Source organism: Mirounga angustirostris, unplaced genomic scaffold (genome assembly GCF_029215605.1).
Source record: "Mirounga angustirostris isolate CCGP_5_RB_7025 unplaced genomic scaffold, mMirAng1.0.hap1 SCAF_136, whole genome shotgun sequence".
Classification (NCBI taxonomy): domain Eukaryota; kingdom Metazoa; phylum Chordata; class Mammalia; order Carnivora; family Phocidae; genus Mirounga; species Mirounga angustirostris.
Window position 1 is genome coordinate 83,135 of NW_026991844.1, and position 22,245 is coordinate 105,379.

Consider the following 22,245-nt stretch of genomic DNA (forward strand, 5'->3'; position numbering starts at 1 on the left):
TACTTATTACAAAAATGGTCAAGGACTTTCAAAAAAATACGGTTATGAAGCATTGAACATGTGGAAATTTCAGGAGGAAAAACTATAAAATTATCAGAAAAAAGAACCATATGAGGGAGTATATGAAATGAAAAATCAGATGGATTTAATAGCAGAACTTGGATACGGCAAAAAAAAAAAAATCACAGAAGTAGAAGACAAAAACAATAGTAATTATCCTGTCTGAAGAAGAGTAAGGAATAAAGACTGTAAAGACATAAAAAAAGCTTTAGTGACCCATGAGACAATAAAAAGTGGTCTAAAATATGTGTATTAGAAGTCTCAGAATGAAGGTGAGAGAATGGGGTAAAAAAATTATGGTAAATAATCTGGGTTTTACCCAAATGTGTTAAAAACATGAACTTGAAGATCTGCAAAGTTCAATATACCCTAAGCAGGATAAATATTAAGGAAAGGACATCTTAGCATATCACAGAAAAACTGTTGAAATCCAAAAACAGGAGAAAGATCTTTAAAATAGTCTGAGAAAAACATTACATTATATACTAGGTAACAATACATTAACTGTTGATTTCTCATCAGAAACAGTGGAGACCAAAAGAAAATGGAACATCTTTACAAAAATCCCTTTAACTCAAAATTCTATATCCAGTGAAACTACACTTCCAATACAAAGGCAAGAAAAGACAATATCAGATCAATGAAATAGAGAGAATTCATCACCAGCAGAACTGTACTACAAAAAAATGCTGAAGTCTTCAAGTTGAAGGTAAATGACACCAAATAGAAACTACAGATCTTCAGCTTCTTTTTGTTTTCTGTAACAAAATATATGGGTACGGACATGGCAAATACATGGGTAAATGTAAAAAATTACACGTGTGTGTTTCTTCTAGTTTCTTTAAAAGATATTTTATTATTTAAGACAAAGAATAGAGAGAGGTTCTGGGAGGAACAGGATCTCTCAAAGAACTGCTGGTAGAAGTGCAAAATGATACAGCCACTTTTGTAAACAGTTTAACAATTTCTCACCATATTAAGCATGTAATTATCATCTGACCCAGTAACCCTATTCCTAGGTATTTCCCTAAGATAAATGAAAACATACGCTCACACAAAGACTTGTATTTAAATGTTCATAGCAACTTTATTTGTATTAGCCCAAAACTAGAACCCAAATTTCCATCAAGGAGATGAATAAACTGGTATATCTGTAAACAGAACACTATTCAGTAATCAAATGGAACAAACTATACTGATTACACACAATAATACACATGAATCTCCAAAGCATTAAGCAAAGACTGCATATGTACATGTATAAAAATGTACACATGACTCTAAAGAAAATTGCAGTTGTTAAAAATGCCAGAATTTTTAAGTATAAATATTTTCTCCCTTCAAAATAAGTGAAAATTCACCTTTTTTGGAGTTTTTTCAGACTTTGCTCAATACACACATCTTTTTATTTATCAATAACTATAAGCATATTCACTTATTCATCAATTTAAAAAAATTATTGAGCACCTATAACATGCCAGGCACTGTACCAAGCTTTGTAATGGAAAAATTAGTATTAAATACCTAGACACAAACCTAACATAAAATGTAACAAGATCTTCACAGTAATCTACAAGTACTTCACTAAAAGAAATATTAGAAAGCCTGAATAAATGGCAAAATATATATATTCATTGATGCAAACATTTAATATTTTAATGATAGCAGAAATCCTTGACAATTTGATCCCCAAATTTGCAAAGAACAAAGCATAAGAAAAACCAAAACAAGTCTGAAAGTTTGTTCCACATAACAAAAGGAGAAAGATTTGTCTTGTAAATGCTTTATTATGAGGCTATAGTAATTAAAATAAAATAATGTGGCACTGGCTCAGGAATAGATCACTGACACTAAACAGAATCCAGAGAAACAGACTCTGTGTATAAGTAAGAATGCAATATATGATAAAGGAGACATTTCAAAACACTGGGAAGAGAACAGATTTTTCTGTTAAATGGTGATGGGAAAATTGTACATATGGAAAAAATAAAATAAATTCCATACAGATTAAAAATCCAATTGTAAAAAAAATTAAAATACAAAAGAACAAAATGGAAATAAGAAAAACATCTTTCTGACTATGGGGTAAGAAATCCTTAAATAAGAATCAAAATGTTAAAGTCGTGTATAGAAATGATGGATAAAATGGAATACATCAAAATTGAAATATCTAGAAGCCAAAAGGCAACAGTATCTCTGCAGATGCGGAGAAAATATTTGCAACCTAAATTAATAAAGAATTAACTTCCAAAATATCCAAGCAATTTCCATATATCAACTCAATAGAAAAATGGTGAGCAATATGCATAGGCAATTCACATAAAGGAAGATACAAATAGCCAATAAATATATGAAAAAGACACTCTATCTACTTAGCATTAAGTAGAATAATTCAAAATTAAATGAAGATACCATTTTTCATCTATCAGCTTGGCAAAACAAATTTTTTAAATGCTCGGTAATAGTATGTCATTGAAGCTTCAAAATTTGTAAATTAGATATTATTTATTTCCTTCAGCTAAATTAGGAAATTGGGGTTACAAAATTTACTCAGGATCTCAAAGGATACAGAGTAATCTTAATATAATAGCTTTAAATACGGGGTGACACCTGTAGGTATGTGTATGGTGGGGGAGGGATATCCTCAAATTTGATTAGGTGATTACATCTCCCACTTAAATGTATATCAAAACTATTATCAATTATTCTAGATTCAAGACTTGAATATCCAACCAGCAGCGGATAAGCTAATAGAATGATTCTCAACTTGGATAAATCTATCAGAATCACCCAAGGAGCTTTAGCAAACTATACAGACAGATGCACATTTCTTACTTCCTATCCACATCCCCAAACTGAGAACCACCTGTACTTCCATGAAGAACATCTGGAGAAAAAAATTAAAATGCTGTTTTTATCTGGATTATTTCCACCAAACCATAACATGAAGGGAAGGAAGCATATAATCAGCTGAGGATTTTTTTAAATTTTTAGATAAAAATCAGTTACATAAATGTAATACCATATCTCTTCGCTCATATTATTAAAAAAAAAAAAAAAAAAAAAAAAACCACTAGGAAATGGTCACATGCTTGAAATTTTGTCCAGAGAAGATTAAAAAAAAAAAGGAAAAAAGAGCTCCCAATTCTATGGGACTTTACCAAAGGAAATGATGCAAATGCACAAAGATCTCGTTCCAATACTAGAACTGCTGCACTCACAGAGCTAAATATGTGCACAACTGGCCTCTAAACAAAATCTGTGGGAAGCAAGAACATATGTTTCTAATGATAGCTTATAAACATTCACAAGAAACAGTTCCAATTCCATAACACGCACTGTATTTTCTGCATCACAAAGAGAGGCTCTAGCTCAGTGACTTAATAGTTTGAATAGTTTGTTTACTCAGATCCCTAAAAGACTTTGTTTTTCACACAGCTCTACACATCTATGCTTAATAGTACACAGACAGAGGGGCAGTAACCCCGATTTTGTTGACCTTTCCTTCTCCATTACCCTTTTCTACCAATTCTGCTCTTATCAACACCTGTACCAGTATATATTAATAGCATGAAAAACAATGGCAATGAACACACATCAAAGTAGGTTATACCAAACAAGGTAATTCTACACAGAGGCCTATCTGTATTGTATCAGAAAAACCTCTTGGAAAAGAGCTGGTAGACTCTTTTTCCCGAAAATATAAATATTCATTGCCATTTCACAAAAAACTTCATATGACCAGTAAAATAAAAACCATCCAGGTGCCTTGTACATGGCAGAAATACTCCAGTTTGGGGTTGGAAAGACCATCAATGAAGTTACAGCTCCATCATGTAAAAGCTACCCTAGAGTACTTAAAGATGTGCCAGGCGCCCGGGTGGCTCAGTGGGTTAGGGGTCTGCCTTTGGCTCATGCCCTGATCTCAGGATCCTGGGACTGAAGCTCCCTGCTCAGTGGGGAGTCTGTTTCTCCCTTTCCCTCTGCCCCCCACCCCTGCTTGTGCATGCACGCTCTCTCAAATAAATAAAATCTTAAAAACAAAAAAAAAAGATGTGCCAATGTCCCCCAGAAATCTACCTCATAATCCTTTAAACTGTTTCCTTCAGCATTATCTTTGAAGATAATTTATTTAGGTGTTTCTACTTTAAAAGAAGGCTGAAAATAATGAATTAAAAATATTTCCTAGAACAACCAAAATTTAAAGATCGGTAAATGATCCCTAGGGTTTTTCCCATTACAGGATCATTCCTGCACCTTTGGAGATGAAGAAATTAAAGCTTCCAGAGGTTACACGACGTTTCCAAGGTCAGTAACTTACACAAGAGGGATTTTAGAATTTAGGCCTCCCCTACTCTTCACCACATCTTCACAGGAATATGACTAAAACCTAAACAGCACTGAAAGAGGTCAAGGTTTCAAAAAGAAGGAAAAGATTCCCAGTAATTTAATTCTATTCTTAATTATAGTACATTTCACTCAATTCATCCCTGTTCCTCAAACTGCCTCCTCCCACACCCCATCCTTACACACCCAAGCCTATCCCAATTAATGAAATCAAAGGAATGAAGATTAAAAAAAGCCATCTTTTTATTGGGACCTCTAATCTTAAGTGTCCCACTGATGTGAAATGATTTAAGAGCAAATGGTCAGTACTCTCAGAAAGCAACACTGCCCAAGGCCACGGATACATTCAACTACCCCAGTACTCTTCAGAGGGGTGGTGGAATGCAGTGAACAGCATGAGCTCTGGAGCCCAGTTGGATTCCAGTGGCTCCCTGTATGACTTTAGACAAATTACTAACCAACCCCCACCCCCATGGCACTGCCTCAGTTTCTCAATCTGGGGGAAAAAAAAAAAGAGGGGGAAGACATTACCACAGTTTGCTTGAGCTTGTGTAAACAGTAAACAGATATTCCAAAAGAAGCACTCAGCATAGTTACTAGACACACAGGAATTGCTGCAGAAATGTTAGAGCTTTGGGGATGACAATGGTGACATGAAAGCCCTTTCTGTCCCAGAGAGTACATGCACAGAAAAGCAAACTGAGCTCCAGGCCATCTGGTTATAAGGTTAACACAAATATCTTCCTTAAGATTTCTATGCTATTCTTTATTTTTCCCCCTAAATAACACTATTAAACTGTCTTTTATAAAGTACGGAAATCAAACACCATGTTAATTTGCTTATTTTTAAAATAATAATTGCAGGGACACCAGATGTTCTTTTAGCAAATGAAAATTTGAGCCAAACAGATTTGGTTTCACATGTATATTACTGTCTTGAAAGACATAAAGGGAACTCTGTAGTTTTACTTGACTTTTAAATTTCTCTAAATGTAAGTTGAAATTCTACGTATATTAAATACATATAAATTATGATAATTCTAAGACAAGTACAATGCCAGCCTTTGAAAAATTCCCAACTGCCTCATTTTAAATAATCCCTTTTCACTCATGCGATTTATTCATCCCAGAATGTATCTACATCAATATAATTGTTCTGATTTCCATTTTTGTTTCCTAATTTTTCATTTTATAAAACAGTATCACTGCACAAGTAACAATTTAAAAAGAGGACAAGAGACAACAGTTGTCATTTATTTAACACTCTGAAAGCTGAAGTGGATTCTGGGCCTAAATAACCTCCTATAATGTTATGTCACCTGACATAAGGTCCTTAGGCATCACTGGCAGGTCTGAAGAGGCTCAAACATCTGTTTGGAGAATATATGAAGCTCTACATTATAGAAGGTGGTTAATTTAGCCAAAGGAGAAATTTACACATGCCCTAGCATTTTAATCTTCTTAAAAAGCTCTGAACTTGGTTATTTCATAACCAAGCGCTATTATCCCTAATGGCCAAGGCATTCCCTAGTAACAATTTAGGAGCCCTGGGAGTCTTATTAACTCTTTCAGGCCATTAAGGTACCATTAAGAGTATGAGAGCCTGGAACCTAATTACAGTGTATTAAATGGTCTTAGTGCTCTTCAGGTGTTAATGAGCCAGCCAAAGTGACCGATTTTCTATCAGGGAGTACAAAGAATTTGTTTTTAAATGTTATTTTAGACTATTTTTAGATTTTTCACAGTGGTTACTCCAGTTTCAGAAGGCAAAACTTGAAGATTTAAATAAGATTAAACTTACAGAAATACACCCAGCAACCACAGCTTCTAAGTGAAACATGGTCTTTGATGCAATGGCTAGTTTTAGTTTAGTCATGTCAAAGTTAAAAACTGTAAATATTAAAACAGGATATTGTATCAAACTCTGCACATACATTCATTTGGATCAAAAAAGTTATTTTATAATAAAATAACCCTAAAACGTCCTTGCAGAATCATAATTAAATGAATTAATATAGAAAAAAAATTCATTTAAAAAATATATATGAAAATATAGAAGGACATGCTGTCTATAAATTAAAACAGACTTCTCTGCTTTCAAAAAAGAAAAAATAGGTACTGATCATGTCAAAAAACAGCTTCTTTTTCTTAAGGTAGTGGAAATTAACAAAAGGGATTTATTTTTTAAATGTCTAACAATGAAAATGTGTAAAAATAAAAAATTCTCTATGAATTTCTGTATTACACACATCCTCAGAAAACTACAGAATCAAAAAAATTCCAGATAGCTACTCTTTCCTACATGGTTTTAACCTTTCCTTCTGTTGATCCATCTAATAAAAATGCCAAGAAGTATAGATAACAAATGTTTAGTTATAAAATCACTTACTCCTCTGTGATTAAAAATACCAATTCATACACACTGATTTATATTTAAAGTTACTGCATTATATATCAAAGTTAATTATTAAAGAGAAGGTGACCAAAAAAAAAAAAAAAAAAGACATTTCCAACATGTATGGACTCAGAATCAATCTCCCATGCATTTTCTGTAAAAAAAAAATTTGGGAAATGCATACTGGCCAACAATGAAAATGGAAAACAAAAAAGAGGACATGAAAGAATCTAAGAAAAAACAGAACTCTTAACCCAGGGCAATGAAAAGAAACCCCATGATGATTGCTGTGCAGCAAGCTGTTCTTTTGTGTCCATAACTGGTCTTTCAATAAAAAGTACGATAAAGGAGGTAACTAATATTCACATAAAGACTGTAACTGCTAGTTGTTATTTTTCAATTTTCAGATTCAAGAGACCAAACATAAAAAACAGTTAAAGAACAGAATTTAAACATTATAAACTTAGACATACAGAGCTAACGTATAGTTCAGAGAAGCTGGTCTGTAAAGGACAGAGAAATAACAGAAACCTCAATGCCCTAGTTCTATACTGGGCAACCACAAGTTACTGTTCAAAATTAATGAAGCAATAAATAGAGCTCAAAAGTGTATTACTTAGAGTTATTAAGATAATCAAAGATGAAATATGGTAATAAAATTTAAATGTTTAAGAAGTTAAACTCCTTTGGTTTTCAAAGCAGCAACCTGAGTCAAAAGGGAAAAAAACGTAAATTAAGAAGAGAGGTGTAAAATGCTTCGAGTAGAGAAGCAACCATGCAGGAGAACTAAAAACATAAGGAAGAAGAGATGAGAAGTCAGACAGGGGGTGAGAAGGGGGAAGGAGAATTTTACTTTTTATTTCATATACCTTTTTATTACCCTTCTGAGTTTTTATTTCCAAGTATATGATTATTTTTATAATTAAAAATGCCATCCACAATCCTGTCATCGTGATTTTAAAAGGGACACATAATAAAATTTTTAAATGTTACCAAATGTAAGATTAAATATTGTTAATTTTCAAAGATGTACAGTAGAGACAGAACAGCAATAAATTTTTAGTATCTGTTAGCTAATATTGTTAGCTAATATTTATTTAATCATACGAATCCAAATATACATTCTTATCTTACTGTAATAAAATCATAGGTTGTTGTAATAGGCATTTCATCTAACCTCAAAATCAAGAAATGATTCCTTTATTTCTAAGGTCCCCTCCCCCTGCCAAGGTCTTAAGCTCCTACTGAATTATAAGTTAGGTACCTTTAGAAGATAGATTATTATAAGAAAACCCTATTAAAGAGTATAATTAAATCATACAAACTGATCTTCTAAAAAATTCCTACACAAATTTAGGAAGCTTTCAACCCCTGTAATTCCTGAACATCTCTCCATTCTCATCCCTAATACCCCCCTTTAGTAGGTGCTAATGAAAACACAGACAACACCAGGCTAAGTAGTGAAGAAAAAAGTTAAGATTAAGAATGATTTCTGGGGTGCCTGGGTGGCTCAGTTGGTTAAGCGACTGCCTTCGGCTCAGGTCATGATCCTGGAGTCCTGGGATCGAGTCCCGCATCGGGCTCCCTGCTCAGCAGGGGGTCTGCTTCTCCCTCTGATCCTCTTCCCTCTCATGCTCTCTGTCTCTCATTCTCTCTCTCTCAAATAAATAAATAAAATCTTTAAAAAAAAAAAAAAAAAAAAAAAAAAAGAATGATTTCTGTCCATTAACATCTGCTTAAGCAGGAAGACAACAAAAACTCTCTTTTGTCTGAAATAGTTGGGAGAACAGCTGGATGATGTTTGAGAGATACAGTAAATATAAATCAAAACTTGAGTTTAAATTAAAAATAAAGGCTCCTATGTAGGGTCATCTAGTATTCCATGATTCATGATTTAAAAAAAAAATACTTATACTACAATTTTTTCAGCCTTTTACTTTGTACCTATATCTATTTTTTCCTTGGGTCACTGTAAAATAAGAGAAAAGAAAATTCAGTAAAGATATGTAGAATATATTACAATAATGTGAAGGTAAAAGGAATGAGAAGTAATAAAAGAAAATACCTCTAATTCTTAAAACTATAAAACCTACTTTACAAAATCTAGATATTTGAGAGTTATTACCTCAGGTACTATCCAGAGTGAACAACATGCAAATATCTTTAAAGTAAATAATATCCATTTTTCCCTCTGTATACCTTACTCATTCAGGAAATAAATACAAAAGTCAGCATACCATTTCAGAGCAAAATATGTCAATAACACTCATGTAATCTTTTAATTTTAGGATTTTAAAAACGTATTTTGAAGAAGCACTGTTGTATTTTTCATGATGAAGGTATGTGTTCCTTCTAGTGGAATGGAAAAAAATCCCTTTTTTCTTTCAAAACAAGTTCTTGTTGTAATTATTCTAGTCTGATGTCACCTCAACCCAAATAAACTTCAGAATTTCTGCATGTCTTTTTGTACAAGCATACACCAAAAGAATTTAGAAGATGCCAAAGGGCAAAGTCATCTCTATTCAGCAGAATTAAAGTCAAAAGAGAGTTAAAATTTTTCATTCTAACCCTTAGGAAACTCAAGAAGGAGGTAAGGTACTTAGCCTTATGTAATCTGGTTTCAATCCTGCTAGTTACAAAAACCGTATTACTATAATCAAGTATGAATTGCTCAGTACAGTACCGTAGGTGGACAATGGCCTTTATAATCAGATAGAAATGAGTTCAAGTCATGGGTCTACTACTTAATGGATGTGCAAACTTGGGCAAGTTATTTAAATCCTTGGAGCACCTTTTAGATTAAGAATAATAATATGCACTAGAACAGGTACTAGTGCTTTGCATATGGTGAGAGTTTAAAATGTTAAATCACATCTCCAACAGGACTGGGCTAAAGAATAGTGTATTCCACCTAATAAACAGTTTCTTTCAGGCTTGTGGCCTTTCCAGTTTAAAGGGGGAATCCCTTAGCAGAGTTTCATGACTTCAGTGTGCCACATCACGAATCGATTAGTTAGCGGATTTGTTTTGGCTGGCTTTGGCACCATTGTGTTATCAGTTCTCATCTGAGAAGCAGTTAACACATTAAAAAAATTTTAACTGTGTATTTTACTCTCCTTACATACATATATCCGAGAAATATGGTAATAAAGAAACCCAGGGTAAAATAATAAGACAGACAAGAAATATACATGGATATGGACTCAAGTCTCATATTTTAATTGGAGTTTTTATGCTTTAGTTTTGCCCCTGAGGTTACTTGTACTTCACCTTATCAGACCCTTTCTTTTCTCAATTACATGCAAGAATGGCATAAAATCTCTCTCTGGCTGTTCCATGTGCAAGAAAAGGTTTTAAATGCACATAAATTAAGAGAGGTTAACACGTAAGTGTTAATGAGTTTCAGTCAATTCAGAAATGATAGATCTTCCAAATAAGAATTGAGGTCTAGAGGGAACCAGGAACCTGAAAAAGAATGAAACTGAAAGAAAAAAGGTTAGATAAATAGGGGGGAAAATAGTCAAAGAATAATAATAGTAGTCATATTTTTAACACTCACTATGTGACAGATGCTTTCAGTAAATCATCTCTTATTGTCAACAAGCTCACAAGTAGGTAAAACTCTCTCCCTTTATAGGTGACCAAACTGAAATTGAGAAAGGTTAAATGATCTACCCAAAGTCACTCAGGTAGGAAGTAGTACAGAACTCAAACTGAGGTCTGTCCAATTCCAAGAAAGCCAACTCTTTACCATACGAAGCTATTTCTGGGACATCAAAATTTTGTCCAAGAGCAGTTACCTTTCCCCCCGTTTTTGCAACACAGAACAAAAACTAGGTATAGAAACACCTTATGTCCTTGATGAACACTTCTCCCTTAGTCTTCTTCCTGTTACCCAAATGAACAAAAGAGAGATTTAAGGAAAAAAAAAAAAGGGAAGGAAGGAAGGGGGAGGGAAGGAATGGAGGGAATAGAGGGAAGGAGAAAGGAAACCCATAGTATGTACTTTTCTTAGTCTGAAGTACCACCTGTCTATATCCTTTTCTCTTTTTTGTTCTTCCCAGCAATATGACACAACTCAGACACAATCAAAACGGACTGCCCTTTATATTCTGTGGATGGAGAGAGCATAACAAAATAAAACACATAAATTTAACTCCAAATATACACATTGTATTTTAGATGAGCCCCTTTTAAATTCTAAGAATTCCAATGCCACACCGATTTACTTCTATTTCTGGAAAGTTAAAGACTTACCCTGAAACTTTGAGGCTTCAGGATCATTCACATTGATAGCAATTATTTTCCAATCTGTTTCCCCCTGATCAATAAGAGCCAAAATTCCAAGGATCTTCACATGAATAACCTCTCCACAAGAAAGAACCTTTAAAGAGAAAAGAAATTCAGCATTTGCAAGGCTTTGGAGAAATTTACTCATATATCATAAAAACCCATGTGAAAGATTAAAAGCACTACAGACTGAAATTTAATAAAGCTTATAATTATTTTAATTATTAAATTAAAGATAATGTAAAAACAGTCATAAAGCCTTTTATGGTATCCCTTTTAGAATTAAGTTTCTCGGGCGCCTGGGTGGCTCAGATGGTTAAGCGTCTGCCTTCGGCTCAGGTCATGATCCCAGGGTCCTGGGATCGAGTCCCGCATCGGGCTCTCTGCTCCTTGGGAGCCTGTTTCTCCCTCTGCTTCTCTCTCTCTCTGTCTCTCGTGAATAAATAAATAAAATCTTAAAAAAAAAAAAAAAGAATTAAGTTTCTGGGTCCCTTTTGGAAACTGAAGTTATTTATAGATCTTGCAATTTAATGTACTAGGCCTAGAAACTCATACTAAACAGAAAATAAACCTATGTATATCATTGCACAGTATAAACCTCGCTTTCGCTGCTTAGGGATAAAAAAAGAGACCTGAGAATCCTTCTAAATTGTTTTACAAACCACATTTATCAGTCACTAGTGAAAAGTAAATTTTTAACATACTAGAATACAGCCTTAAGATAATGAATGACAATGAAAGAATTAACATGTTAAAAATACAGATAAAACAGGTTTCACAAAATGCTTTAAAAAGATTTTAAAGGAAACCAAGAAACTGCATGATGTTGAAGCAGATGTTCCATGTGTTAAAGAAAGTTATTTCAGTGGTTCCCTCAAGTTGCCAATGACAAGTTTATATGCATGTATTCTTTCTATATCCTTTTATTTTTAAAGGTTTGGTTTGCTCTACAGAATTTCACTGCAAGTTAAAATTTGAACACATGCTTCAGAACAAATTCCTTCATGACTCAAAATGCAGCTTTTACATTTGGAAAGCAAGGTATGCAAAAGAAAGTCACTCTTATGTCTTGAAATTTGAGAAGAAAAAAAACCAGATCTGAAACCATGAAGTCAAATAAATCCTTTCAGAACATTTCCAAAATGAATCTAAAATCTTAATATAATTCTGTGTGAATTTGTAATTAGTTACAACTAATTACACAAAAGATTAGTGTGACTTTATAAAGTAAACCAAAATCTCACTTTTAGGAAAATATGCACAATTATATTAGCCAGACTCACATGTTTAAGCTCTATTAAATACCCATCACTATATTAAACACTATGTATATAAAAAGAAAGAATCTCTGTTCTCAAAGGTTTCCAGTCTTACTGGGGAGACTTACACACCTCATGCCAGGAGAGCCTTTATAAAACAAAAATGTTCAAATTTGAAGTTATCATATAATTACCAGTGTAAGGCTGGCCACACTGGTTAACTCACTGATAAACTAGATCACTGGTTCTCAACCAGATGCAATTTTGCCCTCTACAGACTATTTGGCAATGCCTGAAAACATTTTTGATTGTCAAAAATGGGAAGGTTTTACTAGCATCTAGTGGGAAGAGGCCAGGGATGCTGAACAGGACAGTCCCCTATAATAGAATTATCCATCCAAAATGTCAACAGTTCAATTGAGGACCCTGCAGAAGACTTCGGTGGCAGGGGCGTCTTATCAGAATTCCTAAGAATCATGTGTAGTTTTAAAAAGCACATTGTAAATTTTATTTTTATTCACAAAAATTAATAATTTACTTTGAAACTTCACACAACATTAAGAGCTGATTTGAGATATTTATGGTTACAAGAGCAAACAGGAAGCATGTTTGGGGATTATCAAGTTTCATCAGAATGATACTTGCTCTCTGATCTCATAAGCAACAGAAAGGGATTAGATAAACCACTGTCTTGCTATAATACCTTTAAAGACTGGAAAGGAAACTCTCAGGCAAACCAAAAACTCAAAATAAGATACTTAAGAACAAATGGTAAAATTCTTATGAACCTTCTACAATTCAATTTATTCTAAATCAGTTCAACAAATGTATGCAGAACACACAGTGTTAGACACCAAGTGAATAATACATAATCCCTCAAGGAATTTCAACAACCTTAAATTTCTATATATGTGGTTCTAACTCTATTATCAACTTCCAGGACTTTGCTCCCTTCCCTTTGTCCATTTACAACATAGTGTTCAAAGACGCTTTCTACTATTGTGTTCCTTAGATGATTTAAGGACTCTTCGCACAGCCAGACACAAAAGAAAGGAGCACTGTACCAACAACAACCAACCTGTTCTTTAGATGGTGATTAACACTGATTTCATATTTACTAAATGTTATTTCAGGTCTCATTAACTAAAGGAATAAACTGCACTGGCTACAAGATGAAACTTATTTTCCCAGTTTCATTATAACACTATCAATCTACCCCCTCCAAGGAAATTAGTGTGTCCAGTAGAGTCTATCACTGAAAAATGAGTTGAGATTCTGAAACAATGTAGGTTTGCCTCAAAGGTTTCAGGCAGAATCAGACTAGGGTTATTACCAACTTTTCTAGCTATTATGGAAAGCTTTCAAAAGATAGGATTTTTAAGTCATAAATATTATGAAGCTGAAGTCTTTCTCCACCATTCCTAAAGGTGACATTAGGCAAACTACTTCAGGCAATTATTTCAGAACTTGGTTTCTCAACAGTGAAATGGAGATTGTATCACTTATTCCTTGAAGTAAAGAGCAAAGGCTGTAACACATACATGAACTAGAACAGAAGAGGTCTTCTACAGATATTAATATTCTTTTTCTCTCTGGGCTCTACATGTATTCATCAGCTCACACTTGTCAACTGCTAACTTCTCAGGGGCCTGGTATGAGCAGAATATAACAGTGGTCTACAGCAAAAGTTCTACGTTGATTCTGAATTTGAATGAGGTAAAACCAGCTGGACCCAATCCATACAAGGAAACCATGGAAAGTAAAACTGCTTAAAGCCTGTTATCCCGTTTTTCTACTGTAGTGTAACGAACTACGACAAACCTAAAGGCTTAAAACAGTGTAAATTTATTGTCTCACAGTTCCCACAGGTTAGGAGTCCAAGCACAACACGGCTAGATTCTCTGCTTACTAGATTCTCTGTTTAACAACCTGACGAGGCCAAAATCAAGGTGTTGCACAGGCTGGGATCTGATCTGAAGGTTCTAAAAATGAATCCACTTAAATTCAATTCCTTGTAGTTGTAGGACTGAGGTCCCCACTAACTTGCTGGATGTCAACTAGGGACTGCTCTAAGCAGCTAGAAACCAAGTGCATTCCTTTTCATATGCCCCCTTCTCCATCTTCAAGCCAGCGATGAAATATCAGTACTTCTCACACTCTGAACCACTGAGTTCCTCTTCTTCCAGCAGCAAGAGACAGTTCCTTACTTTTAAGGACTCATTTAATTACACTGGATCTGCATGGAAAATCCAGGATAATCCTTCTTTAAAGTAAATTGTTATATAAAATAATATAACCAAGGGAGTGACGTATTACCATATTCACAGATTCCAGGGATTAGGGCAAACATCTTTGAGAGGCCATTCTAGAAACCCTGCCTCCTATAGCCAGTTCTCCCAAAAGACATTAAAAAGGAAAAGCTATATTCAGGAAAACCTTTAACTATACTAACTGTGTAACAAAAAATAAAATGGAAAAAATGTCCAACAAAATCAAACTGTTTATGTATTTACCCCAAGAAGAAGAAAACATGGAAAGATAAAAACTATATGACTGGGCGCCTAGGTGGCTCAGTCGGTTAAGCATCTGCCTTCAGCTCAGATCATGATCCCAGGGTCCTGGGATCGAGCCCCGCATCGGGCTCCCTGCTCTGTAGGGAGCCTGCTTCTCCTTCTCTCTCTGCTGCTCCCCCTGCTTGTGTTTTGTCTCAGTCAAATAAATAAAATCTTAAAAAAAAAAAACAACTATATGATTTATTGGGATAGGAGGATTGTGAGGGAAGGTTTATGCTTGATTTTATTTCCATAATATAACTACAATTTTCTTAAACAATAAAAAGTCCCAAATGTTGAAGAAATTTAGGTCAAAGATAAAAACAAAACTAGGCAAAAATAAAAAAAACCTGTTCCCAAGGAAGAAAAATGAAGGGAGATCCAATTAGAGAAGAGCTGGACAAAGGCACAACCCTCAAGCCAAACAATACTTAAGAATTAGAGATAGGATCTTGAAAAGAAACCAAGAAAGAAGCAGAATTAGAGCACAACCAGGATAGTATGATACAATCAAAGTCAAGTGAGGAGACTGTTTCAAGAAGGAAGAGTGAACAGTATAAAATGCCACAGTGAGTTCAAGTTAGACAAAGCCTAGGAAACAAGCCTGCTAGATCTGGCTAAAAGAAAGTTAGCAGGGACCTTTCTGAGAGCAGTTTCATGGAAATACTGGGGGCATGGAAACAATTTTGAAATAGGTTTGAAGATTACACGGAAAGTAGGAGATGCAGATGAGTGTTGAAAACTCTTTTTATGAGTCTTCATGTGAAGGGGAAGAAGGCACAGGGGAGGAGGCCAATAAAGAAAGAGAAGTTGTGAATAAAGAACAGGGAAGGGGTGAGAAAATACTGTTACAGGTGGAAGCCCAGGTCTTACGTAAGAAAGACCGTTCTCACAGTAAGAGAAGAAAGGAAAGAAATAATGTTTGTAAACCCGGGTAGTTTGGTAGTCCAAAAAGAAAAGATGAGGGAGCTTTCATCTGCTGGTTCCTATGTGCTCGACAAAATTTAAAGACAAAATGTTCTACTGTTCAGTTAGAACAAAGTGCAAGGAATTGAATGTCAACAGGGAACAACAAGTATTGGCAATAAATGCAATAGAAAATAGAAAAATGGACCAAAAACACAAAGAATTCTATAAGTAGCAGCACCCTATGAAATTGCAGGTTTTGTTCTTCCCCAGTAGGTCTTGGCAAACCTGGAAGCAGACATAAAGACAAGAATCCGAGTTGGCTTTATTCAGTATTGAATTTCCTGTCTGGATAATGGGCAAGGAAGCTGAAGACAGGACTCAGCAAACTTTTTCCATAAAAAGTCAGTCAGTAGTTACTTTAGACTTTGTGGATTGTATGGTCTCTGCTGCTACTCAACTTCGGGACAGAAGCAGCCACAGACAATACGTAAGTGAATGGGCATAACTGTGTTACTGATAGAAACATGTGGTGCACTATATTGCACTTGCCATGGGCTACAGTTTACCAACCCCTAGCCTAAGAGAAGGAAAGAAAGATACAAAAAGGGACTCGTATCAGAGGGAGCAATAGGCCAGACCTTGGGAGAGCTGAAGAGCTGGTGCCTTCCGAAGAGAACTGAAATTTTATGGCATGAACAAACTAGAACACATATTAGAATAACAGGGTCCAGGAAACAAACCTTTGAGCCTATTTCACAAATATCAATAGGATCATTATCTCCACAGCAGTCTGTACTCTTATCTTTTCGATGGGGATCTTCCCAAGTCTAAAAAAAAAAAAAAAAGGGAGGGGGAGGCAGAAATGTAGGTTAATGCTCACTATAATGTATCTTAGTCTTTCCACATGATCACAGAAGTTTTATAGATAGTCATAATCCAAAGGGAAATTTCTCAGAAATTTCACAGGCTCCACACCCACATGCCAGTACAACCCTAAACATCATAATAATTAAGACAGATTTATAGTATCTCCTCCCTCTGGTCTCTCATTTTTCTGTATAATCACATCTGAAAGTGGGCAGTATTTCCAAACATACTCTTCTTCCAAGTTGAGTCAGCATGTGAATTCATGCTCTCTTTTCAAGTTTCAGTTCAGAAGTTTCCACTGTCTGCGTCACTTCCACAGGCTGCCTAAACTGCTGCTTCCATCATTCATTGCTTCCTTTGACACAGTAACAGCAACGGGTCTGGCTCCCTGTGTCTGAAAATAAATGACTTCTACTAGAAAAAACCTAGTTTTCCCTTCATAAGCTAAAGAACAAGATAGAATCTACACCAAATAAAAGAAAAATCTATTTTTGTCTCATTTCATTCCATTTAAAAAATCCGCTACTTTGACATCAAATCTCAAGACCTTCACAAGAGCATGAAAAGATGTCAACTCTTTGGTTTACTGAGAAGAGTATACCCTGCTGGTTACAAAATATACACATGAGCATTTCTATAAATGAACAGCATACCAGAAATTTGTTATCAAATTTAAATATCCGTTAGGCACCATCCTTATCCAAAAGCCTCATAATTACCTGATTTTAAATAGAACTGTAAAAGTTCCCTAAAATTATTTTCCTCAGATATACATTACAACATGCGCAGAGACTGCGTCACCTCAAGACTGTTATGTAGAAATAATTTCAGATTATTCAAACTTAGTTCCTCTAATTTTATATTGATAATTTTAAAAGTATACTCTTGTTTACAGCTAAACCCTAGATAAACTCCAATATTTTCCTTCTGGTCCAAATTATATTTAGGAATAAACTGAACCCCACCTTGCAAAAAAAAAAAAAAAATCAGTAAATCTACATTTCACTACCTCAAAAACTAATATTAATAATAAAATATAAGAAGAACAAACATAATTGTTAACTTTACATACTGGTTACAGGGGAGAGACACTTTCTAAGTGATACACACAACCACACACACACACACATACACCTACCTATACCCCATGAGGAAGATACCATTGTTGACCCCATTTTACAGACAAATAAACTGAAGTACAGAGAATTTAAATTTGCCCAATGCTCACATTTTCTAAATGGTGGCAATGGGATGAGAACTCAAGGTATTCATCATTATGTTATGATGCCCAAGTTTTGATAATGACAGCAACCGAATGGCAATTACTTTCAGATATAACCTAATTCTACTTCATGGTTCTCTTCTTTTAAATACCTTCTCTTACTCACTGAATCTCCTAAGTAGGCAGCCATTCATACAGCAAATATTATTGAGTACCTACTCTGGGCCGGAAGTTAGGAACAGAGATGAACCGGACACAGTCAATACCCTGGAGAATGTCAAGTTAGCAAATGGTACAGCATTTGTCATAAATGCTACAAAATTAATCTTGATGCGCTGGAGAAACCAAGATGGGACTGAGATAAGACTGAAATCAGAAAACCCAGAAGCAGAATCAGAAAATATCTGAGAGGTTCTTCCTTCCTGATACAAGAAGCCTCTCTTGAATTTCCCTTAACTTTACTCCCACCCTCAGAAGGGGACAAATGTGTTAGCTAAAGTCATTCTAACCTAAAGGAAGATGCCTAGACCGTAGTTCTACCTCCATCACAAACTACCTTGGCCAAAACATCCAGATCTCAGTTTCCTCACCTATTAAAAAAATGGCCTATGTAAGACAATTGCTAGATATGTCCCAGCCCTGAGTTCTAGGACTGTTAGTGGTCATTCATCATCCACATGAATACTACCAATGAACAGGAGGCTTACAAATTCATGAGATAACTTAGTCCATTTTGATCAGCAGTAATTTTAAGAAACTCCTTCCTTGAACTGAGGCAAAAACAGTCTTCATATAAGCTATACTTCATTTGGTTTTGGTGGGTATTTCCCATTTATTAATTGGTTGGTCTATATTACTCTCAGAACTCCACTTTCAATACTATCTATCAATTTATTCCTCCTGTCAAGGAAGTAAGTACATAAGTGCAAAATTCTAAAGCTATACAATCTTGATACTTTCACGGCAAGTTCTTCACGATTTCCCTTACAGCAAAACACCAGAATGGTTCTAGTTCCAGTCCTGCCTCTAATACTTTATGCACAGGCCTCCACTGTGATTACAAAAGAGATTCACGCTAAATGACTTCTAACTTAACTTGAAAATACAGTATAATTTTAAGCAAGCACCAGGAGAGGAAATCTTGACAAATTTAAAACTTTGATTACGCCCCCTTGTGGAGCTTTAACTGGATAGCTAGGCAGAGAAACAACTAAAAAAACCTCTATATCCACAAGAGGAAATTCCAAATCTTAATATTTGCTTCACAAAAGTAAGAAAAAGATTAGCATCCAAAATTTAGAAATAACTTCTACAAGTAAATAAGAAAAAGTGCAACCCAATACAAAATGGGCCAAAGACAGGAACAGGTAATTCAAAGAGGAAACATGAGTAACTTATAAATATATGAAAAGATACTTAGTCTGATCAGAAAAATAAAAATTAAAACTATAATGAGACACTATGTCAAAAACCTAAAAATCTGATAATGCCAAATACAGCTGACCCTCGAACTACTCAGGGTTAGGAATACTGAACCCCTACACAGTTGAAAATCTGAGTATAACTTTTGACTCCCTAAAAACAACTACTAACAACCTACTGGTGACAGGAAGCCTTATCAATTACATGAACAGCACATATTTTGCATGTTACATGCATTATATACTGTATTCTTAAAGTAAGCTAGAGAAAAGAAAATGTTATCAAGAAAATCCTAAGGAAGAGAAAATACATCTACTGTAGTGTACCGTAAAAATCTGTATATAAGTGGATTCAAACCCATGCAGTTCAAACTCATGTTCAAGGGTCAACTGTACTGGTGAGGACGTAAAGCACCTGGAATACTATATACTGCTGGTAGGAGTGTATATTGTTACAATATCTTTTGTAAGCAATTTGGGCATACCTAGTAGAGTAAAAAAAGTGTGTAGCTCACAATTAAGCAATCTGACTCATAGGTATATACCTACCAGTACATACCTAAATATGCTACGTATAAAGAAAAATTTTAGCATGGACCCAGGAAAAGCATAAAAAAGAGAAAAACTATCAACAGAAATATAATGTTAATCTCACACAAAGAATGGCTATAAAGCTATGAAAATAAATAAATCAGAATACACACATTACTGATCTAGCCTAAAACAAACCTTTCTCATCCTTGTGCAGGTGTTTTGAGATCACTGCTTTATAATCTACAAATATTAATTAATACATTTGTAATCACCATGCTCTGGTCTTTAGGTGAAAAAAGCATTGAACTGTACAGAGCTGTACACACAGGTGCTTCCTGAGAACTACTTCCTGATTAATCAGGATTCCAGTAACCAAGTCAAGGGAAGGAGGATCCACCTAGCCACTACCTGTACTTTTAACAGATTCAATCTGGAGCAAAGGCCACTGCCAGCTGTCTCACTGTTAGCAGCTAGTATCAGTGGCAACGGTGTCATCGTCAAGAAAATATCACTGAGAACTCACTACGGGGCTGAACACTTCACTCTGATTATCTCATTCAATACTGACAAGGATCTTGTGGGGTAGGTGGTATGACGATATAGATGTACAAATAGGCCTCAAGAGATTTAGTCACTGGTCCCAGGTTGTAAAGCTAATAAGTGGTACTAAATGCTACTTGGGGTCAATGAACCAAATTTATAATGAAGTTCAAAATAAAAACACAACAGTATTACATTAAGACTGAAGAAATCTTAGGGGGAAGGCAGAGGGTTGGCAAAACAGGTGAAGGGGGAGTAGGAGGGACAGGCTTCCAATTATGGAATGAGTAAGTCACAGGGATAAAAGTACAGCATAGGTAATATAGTCAATGGTATTGTAATAGTGTTGTATGGTAAGAGATGGTAGCTACACTTGGGGCGAGTGTAGCATAAACTACAGAGTTGTCCAATCACTATGTTGTGCAGCTCAAAGTAATATATAACATTGTGTGTCAACTATACTTCAATTTAAAAAAATGTTTGCATTACAAAAAAAATAAAAGATTAAAGAAATCTTAAATTTCGTGATTCTAGGGCGCCTGGGTGGCTCAGATGGTTAAGCGTCTGCCTTCGGCTCAGGTCATGATCCCAGCGTCCTGGGATCGAGTCCCGCGTCGGGCTCCCTGCTCCTTGGGAGCCTGCTTCTCCCTCTGCTTCTCTCTCTCTCTGTCTCTCATGAATAAATAAATAAAATCTTTAAAAAAAAAAAAAAATTTCGTGATTCTAGTCCTTTAACATTATCCAGTCCGTTAACATTAATGGGTCTTCTAAATATTCACTCAGATGTAACACTGAGTAATCCACTATACAAGGAAATATAACTGGGGGAGAGGAAAGAAAATTTTTGCTTAGGCCAAACCCAAACTTTGGGGAAGGCATTACTGCTAGTGAGGGAAAAGTTATTAAGGTTTAACAGTCTAGACAGCTAAAGATCTGAAATAATGACAGCACACGGATGAATCACGAGCCGAGGAAGAGAGACTGCTACTTAAGCAATCCTCTGCTGCTTAATGTTCTTCCAAGCACGGTTGGCTTGGTAACTATTCTGAACAAATGTCCCTCTGTTACAGGACAAATCATAAGAAAACAGCAAAATCTAATACCCACACACACATATGAAACAAGTGTAATACACACAATGCATTCATTCCCCAAATACTTGTTAATCACCTAATGCCGTGCCCGGTACTAAGGTAGGCAGTTAGTTGGAAGACGTCAATGAACAATAAAGACAGAATCCCTGTCCTCCTGGAGTCTGCATCCTAGCTGGAAAAAATTAACAATAAACATAATAAGTAACTAAATTATAGAACATGTTAGAAGTTGGTAGGTTCTATAAAAAAGGGAAAAAAATAAAGTAGGGAAGCAGGAGGCAGAGTTAAAATTCTAAAGGATTTTCAGAGCAGGCATCATGAAGAAGGTGATTTATGACCAAACATAATTTAAGGACGTAAGCCATGTGCATTTCTGGCAAAACCTGTTCCAAGCTGGAGGACATGTAAAGATGAAGACCTGCGGCCTGAGTGTACCTGGAGAACAAGAGGAATCGTGAGAAGGCCAGTGTGGGAGTGAGGGAGCAAAAGAAGGATGAGAAGCTAGAGATGAAATAAAAAATATAAACGGGACCAGGAGCTGGCTATCATTTTAACAGACTCATTCTGTCTTGATAGTGACAATGAAGCGAAAAGATATTAGGTACAATTATCCTTTCCCATAAACAACTGGCCTAATTTCAATTTTTCATAAACATTAATCAGTTCACTTATTGTTTGGTAAATAACTTCTATGCAATCTAGTGTATTCTTTTGCTGAAGACTAACACACACACTTTAAAAAGATGGTAAAGATC

The 22,245-nt window shown here is 35.2% G+C and overlaps 1 protein-coding gene across 1 annotated transcript in view; it reads right to left on the reverse strand.

The window, feature by feature from the left end:
* Nucleotides 1–22,245, reverse strand: part of PPA2 (inorganic pyrophosphatase 2) — a 66,519-nt gene that overhangs the window by 32,517 nt on the left and 11,757 nt on the right. The window contains exons 5-6 of the mRNA XM_064583911.1: nucleotides 16,553–16,639; nucleotides 11,060–11,186 (exon numbers count right to left, since the gene is read on the reverse strand). Coding sequence (XP_064439981.1) covers nucleotides 11,060–11,186; nucleotides 16,553–16,639 — 214 coding nt within the window. The remainder of the gene's footprint in view (nucleotides 1–11,059; nucleotides 11,187–16,552; nucleotides 16,640–22,245) is intronic.